The sequence below is a fragment of the Maniola hyperantus genome, chromosome 11 (assembly GCF_902806685.2).
Source record: "Maniola hyperantus chromosome 11, iAphHyp1.2, whole genome shotgun sequence".
Taxonomy (NCBI): Eukaryota; Metazoa; Arthropoda; class Insecta; order Lepidoptera; family Nymphalidae; genus Maniola; species Maniola hyperantus.
Window position 1 is genome coordinate 8,701,006 of NC_048546.1, and position 18,688 is coordinate 8,719,693.

At 34.6% G+C, this 18,688-nt stretch overlaps 3 protein-coding genes across 3 annotated transcripts in view; 2 read left to right on the forward strand and 1 right to left on the reverse strand.

Annotated features, from left to right (window-relative positions):
• The window catches only part of LOC117986694 (organic cation transporter protein-like), a 109,899-nt gene that overhangs the window by 84,624 nt on the left and 6,587 nt on the right, over window positions 1-18,688 (forward strand). The window lies entirely within an intron of this gene.
• Window positions 1-18,688, forward strand: part of LOC117986288 (beta-secretase 1-like) — a 121,593-nt gene that overhangs the window by 73,289 nt on the left and 29,616 nt on the right. The window lies entirely within an intron of this gene.
• On the reverse strand, window positions 275-18,243 carry S6kII (Ribosomal protein S6 kinase II). Its single transcript, XM_034973181.2, has 14 exons — window positions 18,077-18,243; window positions 17,041-17,325; window positions 16,366-16,551; window positions 15,720-16,001; window positions 14,820-14,974; window positions 13,821-13,908; window positions 12,137-12,267; window positions 11,765-11,917; window positions 11,251-11,388; window positions 10,909-11,115; window positions 10,396-10,595; window positions 9,481-9,578; window positions 8,719-8,946; window positions 275-7,399 (listed from the first exon to the last, which is right to left on the reverse strand). Exons 1-14 carry the CDS (start codon window positions 18,128-18,130, stop codon window positions 7,289-7,291), a joined length of 2,316 nt encoding a protein of 771 aa, XP_034829072.1. The 5' UTR covers window positions 18,131-18,243; the 3' UTR covers window positions 275-7,288.

Genomic DNA, 18,688 nt, shown 5'->3' on the forward strand with positions numbered 1-18,688 from the left:
CATCTACCTTTTCCATAGACCATACTTTATTTTTAATCTGTTAAGAATTTTGCATTGGAGTTGGAGACTACAGCCGGACTAAATCGCTTGGCGGCATGACTTCGCCTGTAGGGTGGTAACTAGCCACGGCCGAAGCCTCCCACCAGACCGATAAGGTATTTTGCAATAGTAACACAGCAATTAGCAAGTTCTTAGAAGTTCTGTTCTACGATTATTAACCATAAATACCGTAAGCAGTTTATACAGAATCAGACTTAAATAAATAAAACAACAGTTTTAAGCAATATCAACAATATATTACATTTGTAATCATTATATATGTGAGCCTACTTTAACAAATTACTGTTAAGTTTATTTATATTTAAAAGATAGAAAAATAGACAGATGTGATAAAATAACGTTAACATTAACACCACAAAGATCCTAGCTTATAGCCATTCATGAATTATATTCTGTGGTCCTGTTACTTGTCACTTTGTGTATAAAATTATTTTCATTTGTGAATAACAATTTGATTAAACAGTGTCATAGAAAAAAACTACATTTGTGTAGGTTAACTAGTAGGAAAATATCTATATGTAATTATATTTAACAAGTGTGCAGGCAGCATCATCCAACATGTTACATGGACGTATATTATTGTTCACTACTAATACAATAACCACATCCTGGAGAACTACTTGTTCCAATTACAGTTATAGTGAAAATTTGAACATTTTTATTTTGTATGGTGCAATTATTTATCGAGGCAACAATAAGAACATCTAAAGCTTTCACCCACCACATAAAACCATGCCATGTTCATTCTATATTATCTGTACACCCATAATGTTATGCAAAAATATGCTTTGTACAATAAATTAAATATGAAAGATCTTAATTTGTTTTAAACCGTATCGCTCCTTGCCCGGTAACATCTAGTACATTACAATATTTTTATAACCACTTAATATGCAGTTTATGGCACGGTGTTTTGTGCAGTGGGTAGAGACCCTATTATTCTGCTACTTGTGAACGGTTTGTCGAAATTGCTTATTTATTTTTATTTGACAGAAAGTAATTCTACACCAGCACACCGTATTCTGTTAATCCTAAGACGTGGACTATCTTTATTCTTTAGTTGCATTTAAGAGCTCCTTATGTTCGTGTGTCTACAAAAAGAATGCCCATTGTATGAGCATACTGCAATTGGCATACTTATAAATTACAACATTTGAATTAAATGCTATAGGTTTATGTATTGTATGTACTTATATTGTATAGTCATACATAATATTATAACAGAAAGTGTGTCATAGACCAATAAAATTTAAATCAATTATATTAAGTATATACGCTAATAAAACCAGCCTATTGAAAATGTGAATGTCGCATAAAATAAGTATAATTCTCATTCTATACCTACTACAAATAATAATGAATGAAATATATTACTTACTGCAATAATAATTAATTTTAAATATGAAAATAGTGAATATAATCATGATATGATAATACAATGACAGGCTTATCACCAGATATGTACCAACATTATTTCTAGATATAGAATATAGATCTATTTTATTTTACAGTATCGTTAATGTACCTATTTTGATTAAGCGTCTATTTTCAATATTCAATTCCGTTAGTTGCTTGTAATTTAACATCTATAGTAATTATCTCTAGGATGCTATTTTTATTATGCACCAACAATTTATATTAGGTACAGATTATTTGTAACTGAAGTAAAGGTACCTACAGTATAACATAAAAAGTAATTGTTAGTTATATATAAATAAATAATATTACTTGGAGGAACTTCGTCCGCGTAGATTTAGGTTTTTAAAAATCCCGTATAAACTCTGATTTTCCGAAAAGATTTTTAATGAAGCAAATATAATCAGATGACCCCGCCTGCTTGTTTGTTCACTATTTTCATTTGAGGAAAAAAACAAAGTTCGAAATATTTCGTACAGTGCCATCTCGTTTTCTGTCACGTTTTAATCTTTCCGTTTTTCCAATTTTATATTAATTAGTATAGATATATCCGAATTAAAATAAATAAACATACCTTTGTATTCGATACGTACTAGTAATAATTGTACTCAATTGTATGCAGTGGCGTGCAGGTCATAGAGACATGAAAGCACTGCTTTCCCTTGTTAAAATAGCTCAATGCTTATTTTTTACTATGACTTGCCAGTAAAAAGGACCTACCTAAACAATGCCCGTCCCGGTTTAGCCTTTGCACGCCCTGATAGTATGTTTTAATCCCAAGAAATCCCTAATATTGTACCTTTATTTCACCTTCTAAAAAACAGACTACCTACTTAAACAGAATATTATGCAAAAAATAATAAAATTAACAATTCTTGAACAATAGGAGTGATTATAAATAATGTGTGCGTCGCAATCTTAATTACACATTTCATACCATTACTATGACATATTACTTATCTAACGAATTAATGGGTAATTTAAAAAAATAATTTTACATTTCAAATACTATGCTATCTTTTAAACTAAAAGTTATAAGATTTTTTTAAGGTTCTGTCAAAATAAATAAATATCTTTGAGATATAATCAAGTTTTAGTTGTTCCAATTTAATTTTACCAGTACATTGGGGCTGATTCTCTTGTACACAATCTCTAAACTAAACTAAAATGACACGTCTAAATCTATTGCTATCCCTTTCATAATGTTGCTTGCGGAAAAGGATAGCACTAGATTTAGACCTGTTAATTTAGTTTAGTTTAGAGATTGTGTACAAGAGAATATGCCCATTTACTAACTAATCCTACCCATACTTCAAGAAAATATAAAATTACAGATAAAAAACCGGACAAGTGCGAGTTAGACTCGCGCACCGACGGTTCCATACTACAGTCGTATTTTTCGATTTTTTTCACGATAAATCAAAAAGTATTATGCATAAAAATAAATAAAAATTTGTTTTAGAATGAAGAGGTTTTTTATATGATACCTACCACAATTGATATAGTAATCTTACTTTAAAAGTTGAAAATACTGAATATTTGTTCATTACACACATTTTTTATTCTCTTATCTCATTTTTTAAGTCTCGGTTTTCGGATTTATTCCTTTACTTGTTCTATAAGACCTACCTAACCTACTAAATTTCATGATTCTAGGTCAACGGGAAGTACCCTATAGATTTTCTTGACAGACACGACAGACAGACAGACAGACAGAAAACGAAGTGATCCTATAAAGGTTCCGTTTTTCCTTTTGAGGTACGGAACCCTAAAAAGTAAAATATTGGTTAGGATAGGTATTTTAATAATCTCAATTTGAATAATCTCTACAGTTTTTATGTCTGAGCGTATAATGACAGAACCTTATTACAAAGATGGGTGATATTAATAAAATCGTATAAGTACGATTGCCAATGTTTCAAGTTCGACCAGACTTCGGTTTAGTTCAGTCCGACTGAGGCTTTACTCTTCGCTTAACAATATTATCAACAACAATTTCTTACACATAAAAAATGTCATTAGGGTCAAACTTTCATCGATATTCGTGACTAAAATATATATAAAATCTTTGGTTAAGTAAATGTACGCTGATTAAACATAAATAATATAACTAGATAAAGTTATATAAATATGTTCGCGCATATTTGTGTGGGACATTGAAAAATATAAGCCATACATTTATCAATTTCAAAATTTTGCATTTCTGTAACACAAATTAATTTAAACTTTGGCTCACTTACACAAATAAATGTATATTTTGATTCCCAATAAACATCGCTATGTAATATAAAATATACCTACATAGTGGTTAATTCTGTAAAACACAATCGCTAAACTAAACTTAAATGACAGGTCTAAATATATATTGCTATCCTATTCATAATGTTTCCAGCAGGCTAGCATTAGATTTAGACCTGTCAATTTAGTTTAGTTTAGAGATTGTGTACAACAGAATTAGGCCATTGCATATTATTATTATGTTATATATAGAAAACCATCACGTTTAAGATACATTAAATTCCTTAAAGAATTAAGACAATGAAAAGAAACGTAGAACATGAAAAGATGTGACAAGATTGTCATATCATAATTACGAGTATATTACCTTAAGGTCTTTAATTGAAGTTAACCTGAGGTTTGAAAAAATTTACGGTTTTGACCATTCAATATCTGATAACTACCACTAATTAAAGCATACAACAAAATAGACATTGTTTACTTACAACCTAATATAAAATACAACTTATATAAAATTACATGGTAGAATAAATCGAAAACACGTGTGGATGTGATGAAAGTTCGGTAATAAATGAGCGTATAAAATTACTATAATATAGTGGCTAATTCCGTTGTACACAATCTTTAAACTAAAAAGGCACGTCTAAATCTATTGCTATCCCTTTCATAATGTTGCTTGCAAAAAGGATAGCACTAGATTTAGACCTGTTAATTTAGTTTAGTTCAAAGATTCGTTCGAAGATTTAGTTCGAAGATCGTCCCATTGTTTACTTATCTATGTTTTTTTTTAAATTATCATTGAAAACTAATGATTTTTTTAAATCATTTACATTTGGGGATTGCATTTATTAAGTATGTTTGAAAATATTATATAATCATCCACTCATGTTTTCTGTAGTGAAACACGCAACATATTTAATCATTGTAATATGATGAGCATGTTAGGCCATTTTGATTTGTGACAAAATACTTGATTACATTAGACTGAAGGAAATATAGAGCACAAACAAACTATCTAATATGATATAAATATATAATTCTCGTAAATCTTTTTTTTAAACTTACACATCTATCTTAAACTAAAGAATAATAATTAGTTTCTTACAAAAATATAAATTATAATTTGTTAATAGAGTTTAGGTAGTAGTATAGTAGAAGTTATGACATCAAGTCAATAATAGTAATACTGTATAAAAATGGCCATTATACTATATAAATATAATATAATATTCATAGATAGTTTAAGCAAGAGAGGTAAAGTTATTGCACGATTAAAAATGTTTCAGTGGGACTCAGAGTTTTAAAATGGCACAGATAGACTAAAAGAGGTGGGTAAGCAACAAGTGGCTTAAAAAATATATAGTATCTTTCTTAAAATTTAAATATTTTAGGAAGACAACTTGGCCTATATTTATATACTCATAATTTTTTATTTCAGTAAATATATTTTTCTATAAATGTCTAACTAAATTTCTGTAAATGAAAATCATGGAATGTGTTAGAAAACTTATACGAATTAATTGCAATACGATTGAATTCAATGCCCCAACTAGATAGTTGGTGCATTGAGTAAGTATGTATAAAATAAATGCATCAGTTAGTAAATGATAAAATTAATGATATTTTAATTTCATAATGTTTTTATATAGGTACTTTATCTAATCTCAGTTTGATTTAGAGATGCGATAAGTCAATTCGTATGCGCGATTACGATAGGCTTGAATATCAATCATACATGATTGAAAATAATAGTTGACTTGTCGCAACACTAGTTTGATGATGCGCGATGTTTGATAAATTAGACGAAAAATTATGGTATTTTCACTTCTAGCGAGAAACGATCGGAAATATACGTTCGTCAAAAAAACATCAATTTCGTATACGCGTTCCAATTTCAGGACTAAAGTGTAACATTTCAAGTCAAATAACGTGAAATAAGCGTTAACCTGTATTTACACATTCGCCTCTGTCGCGCATATTTTCGCCACTGCGCGATTGTGCAGACAAATGTGTGAACAGGAAGGTCGCCACTCGTGACGCCTTCTTTTACGAATGTGTAAATACACCTTTAGTGCTGCCGCCCAGCTTGACAGTAACGTTTTTACTTGAAAACTTACACTTAAGACACTGTACCGTTTTATTATAAAGAACATATTGTAACAATTGGGTACAGTCAGCCATCATAATATTTATTGTACTTAATATTTTTTTATATTATTTATTATCTTTATTATGAAGCAAATTATTACTTATCGTCGTTGTTTTGTTGTAAGAGTAGCAAAATACAATATTTTTAATAAATATTTTTTTGAGATCTCTGTGCAGTTTGTACTTTGATATATTTTGATGTATTACGTGATTTCATCGCAAGATAATACAAATAATTTGTTTGAGTTTTCATATATTTTTATAATTTTTGTAAATTAGCATCATCCCTCAATAATCCATCTTGTATAAAACACACAATTTCTGCACACTGACTGTACTTTAGACCATATATATACAATATTTGACTTCTTAAATAACATAAATCACTGTAAACTAAAATAATAAATGAAGTTTTTATGTTAATAAACATGACACTGGAGTCTTGTTAATTTTTTAAATTAGTATGGAGTTGTCAAATCATGGCGATTGAAAGTCCATGCAAAATGACAAGTTAGAGCCCCTACACACTAGCATTTCTCCAGCGTAGCCTTTCGTCGAACTTATGGTGTATGCACTGCGCAGCTGATTTCTCCACCAAGCACGCGGCGCGTGTGTCACGTTAGAAATTACATTTTTAATTGAATATCTCTATATATAAAAATGAATCGCTGAATGTGTTGCTGATCGCAAATCTCAAGAACAGCTGAACCGATTTCGCTTACTCTTTTTTTATAGTATTCCTTGAAGTACGAGGATAGTTCTTATGGAGAGTTTTTTTTAAAAATCCTGAAAAAGAATCGACTGTTAGGCGGTACGAAGTTCGCCGGGGCAGCTAGTATTTTAATAAAAATCATTTCAAATAGTTCGCGATTGCAAATGACGATGTGTTAGCGACTACGCACTATCGCAGCGTTCACGAGTTAATATAGCGCGTGCGTCGCGTTGTCCGTTATATGTTCGTCGAACGTCTACGCTGGAGAAACGGTAGTGTGAAGATGCTGTTACGTTGGTCAAATGACCTGCGCGGTGATTCGCGACCTCATTGTTCAACAGTGAATGACAGTAACCGAGCTCATTGGACATTAGTTGGTTCTACATTGCTGCTTCACTGAGTGATAGTAAAAAATTTGTTCGTAGGAAACCTTTAATGGCTTAAAAATAAATGTCAAATGAACTCGGTGGCTATCATTTAGTGTTGAACACTGAGTTAGCAACTCAGCCCGATGTGCGTTGGGGTAAATCAGCTGGCAATTAAGACGGGCATATGTCTCGACTTCTCCATACTTAGGCAAAATTGGCGTATTTACTCTTGTGTCTCGTTTATTAATAACTTGAAACCCTACACTGTTTGATGTAAATGTTCAGCAATCAACTGCCAAGTGTAAAGAGAAAGGAGAGTCGCTGCAATTTATTGGTATACCTATCTTTATACTTGTGTAGGCGGGAACCGGCGTTGCGGTTTGATGCGGCGCTGCGCAAGAGTCGACTGTGTGACCGGGCCCAGTATGTGAGGTGTCATTGGTGCAGAAGTCATGGCCTGGGAAAAGAATATACCCTGTCAGGACCGGTTCAACGGTAGGCTGTGACAAAGTTAACAGACGCTCACTTTCGCATTTGTAGTGTTAAATATGTATTTGGAAGTGTAAATAGTATAGTATGAGTTTCTTGCTGGTTCTTAATTAAACTAGTTGACGATTCAAAATCACTTTTAAAAGTGTACTTGAATAAAAATATATTCGATTATATTCTATTCTATTCTATGAAAGCATGGATAATGGGATTGCATCAGGTAAGCGCGAATTTTACTAAAACATGAGTTGGTAGAGAACTTTATTAAATCCTGTAAAACAGCTCGAACACAACCCAACTCGACTTCCTCATGAATCTCCAATAATTACTTTAGCTCCATATCCACAAGAGGTATCCCCGCGACAATTCAAGTATTTTGCAGCTCAGCCCGTTGAAGTCAATCGAGTCGTCGAGCTATATTTTGTTGTCAGTCAAGTTTCGCTAAATAAAAGTTAAGTTACTTGGAGTATGATTCTGGAATCCTGATGAGGCGGGCGGGTTCCTTCGAAGCGGAACATTGCAACTGGTCCACGCTTCATACTCGGTTTATATGGCAGCTGCAATAACTCGGTTACCTGGAATATGAGGTCTACCACTCTCGCAGGTTCTGCTAGGGAGATTATAGTGGAGCGATTTCAACTATCCCGCCCTCCTACTAGACCTATGCGGTCGTGTGTCTCAAAAAATCCTCTCGTCACTCCCCGTTGTAACACAGTCTTCTATAACAAATCTTTCACCGTACTAGCTACCCAACTTTGGAACTCACTTCCTGAAAATGTCAGAGAGAACTGCCACTCAGTACACTCATTCAAATACAGAGTGAAGCAGTATTACTTATCATTAATATAGAGTATTTTATATATTATATGTATTTATATTTTTCATATATTATGTATATAATTATGTATGATAAGTATTATTATTGTATATAAGTTGATTTGGGTATTTATTATAAGATATTTATGTAGTTTATTAGATTCTAGTACCGTAGACCTATTCCACTTCTTGATACGCCTCACTCACAACCTTGAATGGGAAGCTGGAAGAAATCTCTGTTTAGAGATAAGCATTTCCGATGTAACTTAATTTATTATTACTTTGTAACTACAATTTTTGGTACATGAATAATAAAAATAAAATAAATAAATAAATTATAATCGGGCGGGGGAGCGCGGCCGCATCGCGGACACGAGTTAGAGCATGCGCTGTATTCGTGCATTCTTGTGATCGTGTTGAGCATATCTCAATACAACCTGGGTTTATATGGCAGCTGGAATAACTTGTTACCTGGAATGTGAGGTCCACCGCCCGCCTCAGGTCCTGCTGGGGAGGCTCGTCGTCGGGCGGGGGCGCGCGCGGCGCGGCGACGGGCTCGGGGTCGTCGCGGCTGATCCACGGCTCGCGCAGCAGCTCGTGCGCGCGCGGCCTCATCGCCGGCTCCAGCTGCAGCATGCGCCGTACGCACGCGCGCGCTTCGGCTGATACGTTCCGCCACGCGCCGCTCGATGTCTCCACCTTTTGGTGAATTTATAATAACTTTATAAGGTTGCAAAAGTAAGGTGAAACGGTTCGTGAGGTAACTCCGCGATGCGAGAGAGGCGACTGTAGCTTTACTCAGGTCTAATCAAGACTGCAAAGCAGACTGCAAGATTGTAGTTAGAATGCAGTTGAGACAACTGCTTCGTAACTAACCATCAACTGCACCGCAATACGCGTGCAGTTCAGTGTGTCCGTACTCGAATTGCGGGCAAGATCGATATTTACCACGCAGCTACTTTAAGTCTCATCTAGAGTCATCTCAAAATTCTTTACTATTGGATCGAACTCTTGTTTACAAAAATATAAATCTCTTAAAAAATTACTGCCAAGTACCTAATGATTATGTTATGAAAATAAACCAAATAACTTACAATTAATTTAAAAAATTAACTTCTTTGTTTGATTGCTTGATTTCTTATCTGATCATTGCACATCCCTCTATAAATTAACTTAAATATCACGCGCAATTTAAACACAATCTAAAAATTGAATACTGTTTGATTCACCTACCTTTCCAGACTCGATCCTTGCTAAAATAGCTTCAGGCGTGTCATCCCCTGTGGACGCAAAAGGCGTTCTGCCAGAGAGCATGATATACGCCAACACACCTAAAAGAAAATACGCAATAAAAAGGGTTATTATGACTCATGGTTTTTTCTCCTCCCAGTTTCTCTACCATGTTTTTTCTTTATACCATTTTCAAATGACAACAGATATAGCTGAATTTAAGCTGTTTGTAAAAAAATAAGCTGTGGCTCGTCTCCACTCTGCAGGTATGTGTTGTACCGGAGCTAATTTGTTGCTAAGTTGTTATTTTTTTTAACTCGTTTCTAATTTAAACCCTAGGATATGAAATTCGCCGTCCCATTTTAATATGGGTAGTGTCAAAAGTCAAGTCAAGTCTGAATAGGCATCTTCTAAGCAAGCGCGCTCCATCTTAGGCTGCATCATCTTTTGCCAGCAGGTCTGATTGCAGCCAAGCATTAGTCTATATAAAAAAAAACAACTTGTGTCGCGGTTCCGCCGTCGTCGCTCCGTTGCCCACTAAAAAGGCAGCTCAAAAATGACCAATCAACATTGAGCTATGCTGCGCAGTGCAGTGCACAGATAAACTGAATTTTAGTGCTGTTTTTTCAACAAACATATTAAGCTGCTGAACTGTGCGACTGCAACAACGCGACATGCATACACAAGTGCAAGCGAGATATACGGAAGACTAAGCGAGATGGGCAATGAGTCGACGAGCGAGCAAGCGCGTATCGCGATTCTTGCAGTTTTAAACACAGCACAGCAGTACAAAGCGCAGCGCAGCAGGGTTTGTTTGCATCTTCATTATAATCTAAGAGGAGCGATAGAGCATAGCACAGCACAGCGCAGCATAGCTCAGTGTTGCTTGGTCATTCTCAATGTTGTGTAAACCGATACCTAAGCTCCAGATATCGCAGGCGGCGTCGTATCCCGCTCGCTTGAGCACCTCAGGCGCTACGAAGTTGGCAGTGTAACACGGCGTCATGAGGAGACCGTTCTCCGCGCGCAACTGCTTCGCGAGCCCGAAGTCCACCAGCCTCACGTCGGCCGCGCGCCTGTCCGCCGTCGCGAATAGGATGTTCGACGGCTTTATGTCCCTGAACAATGACATTTATTGTTAGATAGACAGAAATACTTTTTTCACTCAAGTCCTTATTGATAGGGAGTTTGAGAAAAATAGTTTAATTGCTGTCAAAGATTTTTTATTCGATTTCGATTATTATCACCGATGACACATTATGATCGATTTCGATGACTTCTAATTTTACTGACACATAAGACACGAAGACGGAAACTGGAAGGTTTTTTCTTTGGGGCTAAGTCGCTGTAAATAATGAAAACATAACTAAGTACCAAGATGTACTCCAATAGTTCCAATAGTGCTAGTATATTATGGTCACATAGGTATACCTGTGGACAACGGTGTGGCGATGCAGATAATGCACGGCGTGCAGTACATTGCGCAGTATGGGCGCGGCCTCTCGTTCAGACAAGTAGCGCCGCTGCGTGATGTACTCCAATAGTTCACCGCCTCGACACAGCTCCGTCACTGCTAGTATCCGACCTCCTTCCTCGTAAACTCCACGGAGGGTTATTATGTGAGGATGTTGGCTGTATCTGATAACACATTAGATTTTTTTTGTTTATCAATAAATAAATAAAAAATTATATTCAGTTTTAATATTTGAATGTCCCCATTTTTATTTAGGAAATAAAATACGAGATGGGTGTTTAACAGTAAAAAATACCTACCTTAAAAGAATTTCGATTTCTTCCCTTGGATCGTATTGCAGCTTGTCCATGATCTTAACGGCGTACTGCGTGCGCGATGTCTTGTGCTCACACAGCCGGACTACGGAAAACGATCCTGTGCCTAATTCACCCATTAATCTGAAATCAAGCATTCCAGTAAGTAAAATATACATTCCTTATCCTTACATCTATCCACGGAAAGAATATAGCTCTCTGTCACGTAGTAATACCATATAAATGACAGAGCAAAAAATCTCAGTACACGTTAACCATTTTGATACACCAACTAATCACAAAATATATGTTTTCAAAAAACATTCGAAATTTAGACGGGAAAGGGTCAAAAACATAGACTATAAGGTCTTATAATCATCTATATCTCAAAGTCTATTAGTTTTTAAAGAAAAAGTTAATCTATAAAAAGTAAAGGCAGTAAAGATCTGGTGAATACCTACGTATAATATATTTTAAAAGCAAAGTTAGACACGGAGGACCTTTTTTTAGAAAAACCTACCTGTATTCGTCGAAGAAATTGTTTCTATTTACGAATCCTGACCAGAATTCTTCGGTGGAGGTTTTGGTTGGAGCTACGTGGTTCTGATTCTGATTTGTCACTGTTTTGTTATTGTCGTCATTTAGTAGACACGGCGCTACGAAACTGAATCCCCTGAAAAATATAATTCAATTAAAAATTTGCTTTAAACTATAAAATATACGGCTTGGGTACGTAAACAATGCGCAAAGACAATAGTGTGGCTGATTATGTTCTACACAATCGCCAAACTAAAATAACAGGTCTAAATATATTACTACTCCTTTCATAATGTTCCCTGCGGAAAAGGATAGAATTTTTTTTATTAAGATTTTCATTCGTGCCAAAACGTACCTAAATAGTTCGTGTGCATTAGCGGAGGCGGGCACGCCGGGCGAGTCGCGCGGCGTGCGGCACGTGAACTCCGAGTCGAAGTAGAACGCGTCGTCCGCGCGCGACACCGCCGGCCTGAACGGCGGCACCACCTGCAGTTATAATCAGCGCGTTAAAACCCTTCAAACTTACTTGAAAGCTGTACTCTATCCGCGCAAATAAATTAGTATAGCACTCTCTCTGTTAATCCCATATAAATGATAGAGACAAAAATCTCAGTAGGCCTTAACCTTGGAGAGGAAAGGGGAATATTAGTCATTTAACATGGCTAATATTCTTTTAAAAAATAAAAAAAATAACAAACACGTTTTCAAAAAACATTCGTAATTCAAATAGTTTCGTTTGTGATTGGTTGGTGCTTCAAAATAGTTAGCGCCCACTGGGAATTCTGTCTCTATCATTTGTATGGGATTATGTGACAGAGAGAGAGCGCTATGCCTACCAGTGGCGAAATGTCCATATAACACGATTCCCATAGGCTTCCCTTTCAGAATTGGCATATAGCGTAAGTACTTAAGTACTACTAGTACTTAGTGACATAAATATAGGCCAAAGCCCAAATGCATGCTACGTACTGTGTACGAAATTTATTTGCCTAAAAATTTATAATAACATCAAATAAAATCTATGCTATGCATCAAGTCATAGTTATAAACAAGCTAATATAATAGTAGAGTAAACTCGCAAACAACCCGGTAAACATAGGGTTATGCCTTAGCGGTTTCTTAGCATTCTATCTCTTTCATTTCCCTAGGAAGCGAACAACGTCTGTCTTGCTTTACGGACGAGAACCACCAATTTAATTTGGCCCGGTAGCAAATACGAATTTGTAGCTCTGACAGGTCAGACAAATTTGACACGAATAAGCCGCTGCATGCCGGGTTATTGTATTACACCTCCAAATTAAAAATTGTATTCACAGTACTGTTTCAACAGGTACATACTACTATTTTGTATTTTGTAGGGCGCTTTGATACATATTTTGTTTACGTGAAGGTGAAGCATCATGCGCGCTTGATTTTAAAGTTTGTGATTATGTTATTTTGATAGTATAATAAATTGGGGTTAGTGATTAATAATTCTAATAAGTGTAAGTTAATATTGATTTAGTTTCAGTTTGGTAATTCAACATAAGAAATGGCATTAAATTCACATAAGTAGATGTTTAGATTTTAGCTCATTTCGTAAAAAAGAACAGGCATATTCCTTTCGAATACAAATGACTGTTGTTTTTGTGTTAGCGATTGTGTTGGAATCTCTTTGATTATTATCTTTTAATTTGACTGAAACTAAAGACTAAAATGGTTAGGTATACTTAGTTTTTGATTTGGTTTGGGTTCAGTCTGTATTTAATAAAGCAAGCAAGCACAGATGTGTCTCACAGCACCATAAAAAGGCTTTTTTCAAAGTCACAAAGATTTTGAAAATACCAGTGCTTTTACAAAATATGGTGAATCGGTGACGGTGGTGTGGAGCTGATATTTTTTTAGGTTAAAAAAATATCAAATATCTTCGTCAAAACTTTGTTTTGTTGCTCCGGCTTCCCTTTTTCAGATTTTCACCCCTCGCCACTGATGCCTACACAATTCTTTCCGCGAATAGAGTAGGGGTGTTTTTAAATAGAAACTGATATTCCAATCCATACCTCTTTTTTTAATAATGCATCCCAATCTATGTTTGCAAAGAACTCATGATCCTTTATATCTTCAATGCCATTGGGTCCAGCTCCCAATCTGTAGGAAAATTTACATATCGGAAAAAATGCAATGCTATTTACGACTTTAATACCAGACTACACAAGAGTTATAATTCTAGGAACAATCTGTTTCTATAATGTTATGTACGTCTAGCGTCTTTGACGTCTTTAGACTATGACCTCATGACAAATCCAACATGGCTTACATTAAAAACAAAAATATTATGTGACACTGGGAACGCATAGGGATATAAAGAGTTGCCCTAATGTCCTATAGAAAATAGCGGATCGGAAACTAGCTCAAGCTTATCGAAATTTTCTTAAGTGTGTAAGAGACAGCACTACATTTCAACATAACTATAAAAACAGGGTTTCGGCACAATCCGCCATTTGCTGTGCCAGCGTAAGTACTTGTTTTTCTTGTAAATAAATAACCTAATCGTTTGTTATGACAGCTGATTAGCTGATACTATGAACAAGCGCCGCCATTTTCTGTGCCAAAAACTACACGATAAAACCGTAGATATTTTCTCTCTATTAGTTTAAATACTCTAAGTGGGAACGACAGACAAGAATAAGCAATAAGAATAATATTACATGTGACAAAAATATAAACTTTGATGTCACATAAAATGTCTAATTGACGTTACGAAAATCCATACTAATGTTATAAATGCGAAAGTGTGTCTTTCTGTCTGCAAGCTTTTCAGGGTTCATGCGGTTAACCAATTTTGACGACAGTTTGTAAAGAGATAGCTTGCATCCCGGTGATGGGTACAGGCTACATTTTATCAAAGAGTTCGTATGGAATTTTTAAAATACCTATACAGCACAGGCGAAGCCATGCTAAGTGATTTAGTATTATATTCATGAAAAAATTAACTGTTTTTCATTTGGTACTTCTAAATTTAGTAGAGTTAAGTTTTAGAATCTTATTTGAATGTGTACCTGTTATGTGGATTTCTCTTAAACAGCACCCGAAGTAGTGATTGTGCTTCCTCGCTTAAATTAGATGGCATACCAAGTTTAGCCTTAAGTATTTGTGTCATTGTTTCATGCCTTGTTGAGCCATGGAAGGGAAGGTTTCCAGTCAACATCTCAAACTGTAAGGGAAACGTAAAATAAAGAATTATAAAAATAACCAATTTGACACTCTTAAAAATATGATTATACCTAGTCCATAAAAATGAATGATTGCATCATTCCTAGAAATATTAAAAAAAACCGATTTGGCTGAAATTTGGGATGGAGATAGCTTATGCCTGAATTAACACGCTACTTTTCATTTTGGAAAAAAGTTCCCACTGGGTTTTTAAAAACCTATATCCACGTGGACAAAGTCGCGGGCATCATCTAGTTTACAAAAAAACTTGAAACTATGCTTTAATTTGTACATAATTTTTCCTGTTATGTATCCACTGTTAAACCTTAATATTATATAACAGTATATTAGGATGGAAATAAAGAGCTTTATTATTATTAATAACATATAACAAGAACATAATATTTTAAGATCCTTTATCCAATTTATATTTTTGGGATTTCTTTTGAATGATTTAACCTAAGATTTAAAAGTTTATTAAGACTAGCTTATTCCCGCGATTTCGTACGCATGGACTACACAAACTTCAAACCCCTATTTTACCCCTTTAGGGGTTGTATGTTTGAAAATCGTTTCTTAGCGGATATTATAAGCTATATCTACTTCATACTTAATAGCTATCTACATGCCACATTTCAGCCCAATCTGTCCAGTAGTTTGAGCTGTGCATTGATAGATCAGTCAGTCAGTCAGCTTTTCCTTGTTTAAACATAATATATAGATTTATAAAAAATAAGAATTCTTACCATAAGAACCCCAAATGACCACCAATCAGCAGCCATTGTATGTCCTTTCCTATTAACAACCTCAGGTGCCATATACTCCACAGTGCCACAGAAACTGTAGGCTTTATCACTAGGGGGCAATTTGGATAGACCAAAGTCAGTCAGGGCAATGTGCCCATCCGCATCTAATAATATATTCTCTGGCTTGAGATCCCTGTATATAATTCCCAACTTATGCACATGTTCTAATGCTAACGCTAGCTCAGCTAAGTAAAACTTAACATCTTCCTCTGTGAACATCACCTAAAATTTTAAATTTTTAACACTTCAAACAACTAAGTGAGCGAACACGTAAGTCCTAACGCAATGTCAGCCCCCAACTGTGAGTGTAAGTGAGACTGCGTTTTGCTTCACACTGTGCTGACAATACACTGTAGCTACATACCCAGTTTGTGTACCTGAATCGCATATTGGGATAGTATAATAAATAGTCGGCCACCGAGAGTCAGCGACTATGTATAGCATAATAGCGTATCGTCAGTTTAGTGTGAACAAAAAGTTGAGTATGTATGGAAACCAGTAAATTGCGTAACGCTCGTTCACAATTGGTGGCTGATGTGGCGCACTAAGGAACAAACAAATAGATATAATATTAGTTTTAACTTACCTCTTTGCTTAATCGTGAAAATAGATCACCTCCACGCAAGAAATCTAATATTAAATACAATTTGCCTGCAGTTTGAAATGCATAGTGTAATTTAACAATGAACGGATGCCCCATTTCAACTAAAATGTTTCTTTCCATTTTTGTGCGTTCTCTATCTCTAACTTTAAGTGTTGCTTTTTTTAACACCTGTAAAAAATAAAACAATGAAAATTTGCTTTAATCAAATTTTAAAACAAATATACTTATTAAAGTTTAGAATTTTACAAATCAGTTACCTAAAACATCTTACAGCCGTACTCAGAGTCACTTAATCGTTACTTAAGTTTAGTTAAAACGAGACAGAGCTATATCTCTCACATAAATCCGTCTCATTTTAACTCAATCTTAATCTAAATAAAACTGCCATAATATGACATATCTCTTTCAAGTTAGCCCGCTGTCATCTTAAACTGCATCATCACTTACCACCAGATGGGATTGCAATCAAGGACTGATTTGTAATGGAATTTAAAAAAAAAAACCTTTATAATTTCTCTTTCAAGAGAAGGTGGAAGAAATTTCTATTACAGAGATAAACTTCATCTTTATCCACTTAATTTAATTATTAGTTTGTAACAAGTATTAAGTTTATGTACAGAAATAAGAAAAACAAATAAATAACAACAATGATTTTACCTTCATAGCATAAAGAGTACCAGTATCTGGACCACTGACTTTACGTACTAGGAAAACTTTGCCAAAGGAACCTTCACCAAGGACTTTGAGTAATTCAAACTGAGAGGGATCTGCTTTCTCATGGCCTTCTTTGACCACATCCTGTAGCTCAACTTCCTGTTCATAGTTTTGATCATTTATGGATGCATTGGACTCGAGACTCTCTGTTGTTGATGTCTGCCGTGACTCGGCTGCATTTTCAACAACCATTGGAAGACTGTTTGTGGTCTGTGATGTAATGCCACGCTGGAAATTTTGATTATAATTATATTAAGTCTACAGCGATAATATTAGACCAGCCATTGACACGATTATATTAATCAATTATAAGTACTTAGTTGTTTTTAATTTATAAGTATGTAGTTGTTTATTGTTTAATGATGTTATGATTATGGGAAGACACTGCCTCCTGAAACACAAGTTTTCACTACCTCAGGAGGTAGGGCCTCACACTAATACTTTTGTTGTTGTAAACTACATGTTTTTTATGAAGATTATTATTATTAAGTATTGTTATTATATTCAACTGTATAAAATAACATTATAAAGGAATTCATGAATACAGTAAAAATTTAATAGGCTGAATCATAATTTTAACAGGTTTAGGGACATAGAATTTTCTATGATATAAGATGATGGATGATAATTTACTAAAGCCATATGTTTGGATGGTTTGGTTCAAACTAACCTTGATATATTTTGATTGATTACACACTGTATCACAAGACCATTTAACGATCTCTATCATCAAATTTAGTAAAGTTGTAGTAGATCTTCTTGAGCACATGAATGTTTACTATCTCATTATTATTTGAGTACAAAATATGAGATGTTACATGGGCGTAACAACAAACCACTAATTTTGTGTTTTACATTGAATTCAAATGCACTAAATATTGTACGTCATCAATTTATACAAAAGCAATTAGTAAATGAGTAATCTAAAAGGAAAATGTGTACAAACTACGCTAACAAATATAAAAAAATAATAACATACTGTGACATCTCCACTCTGCATTCGCCATGGATCCGTCGCATTGGCCAGAGGCATAGTTCCTAGCTTCAAATTATACACATTCAGCAGAAATATTTAACAATATTTATAAAAGTTGTAAGTTTAAAATAAAAATTAAAGTCGATCGTAATCACCGCAATTCTCTACTCATCACCCTACTCATTAAATAGACCATAGACTACTGAAAATCATAGATTACAATATTATAGAATGATTATAGACCATTCATAGACGAAGAAAGAGCTACAGGTAATAAAAATCATAGCCTTTTTCAACTGACTTTCAAGCTCTGGACTCTAGCTTTTACAGCCTAATCATAGACATAGATTATCTACTATATTACTAGATCATAGACGAGTACAATAAGAGGGCACAGTGCGAAGACTTAGAATATAATATAATAGTAAAGTGATTTATTAATAATCTATAGCCACAAGACAACCCAAACAAGCAACCAAAGAAGACCAAAGAAGAGCAACCAAAGAGTATAATAAGAATATAATGACTACGTTTTATCCACAGATTTATGATTTATATGACGTGATTTATCAATTCCTTTTTGCCAATTACTAAGGGCGCGAGAAAAAAAACTTT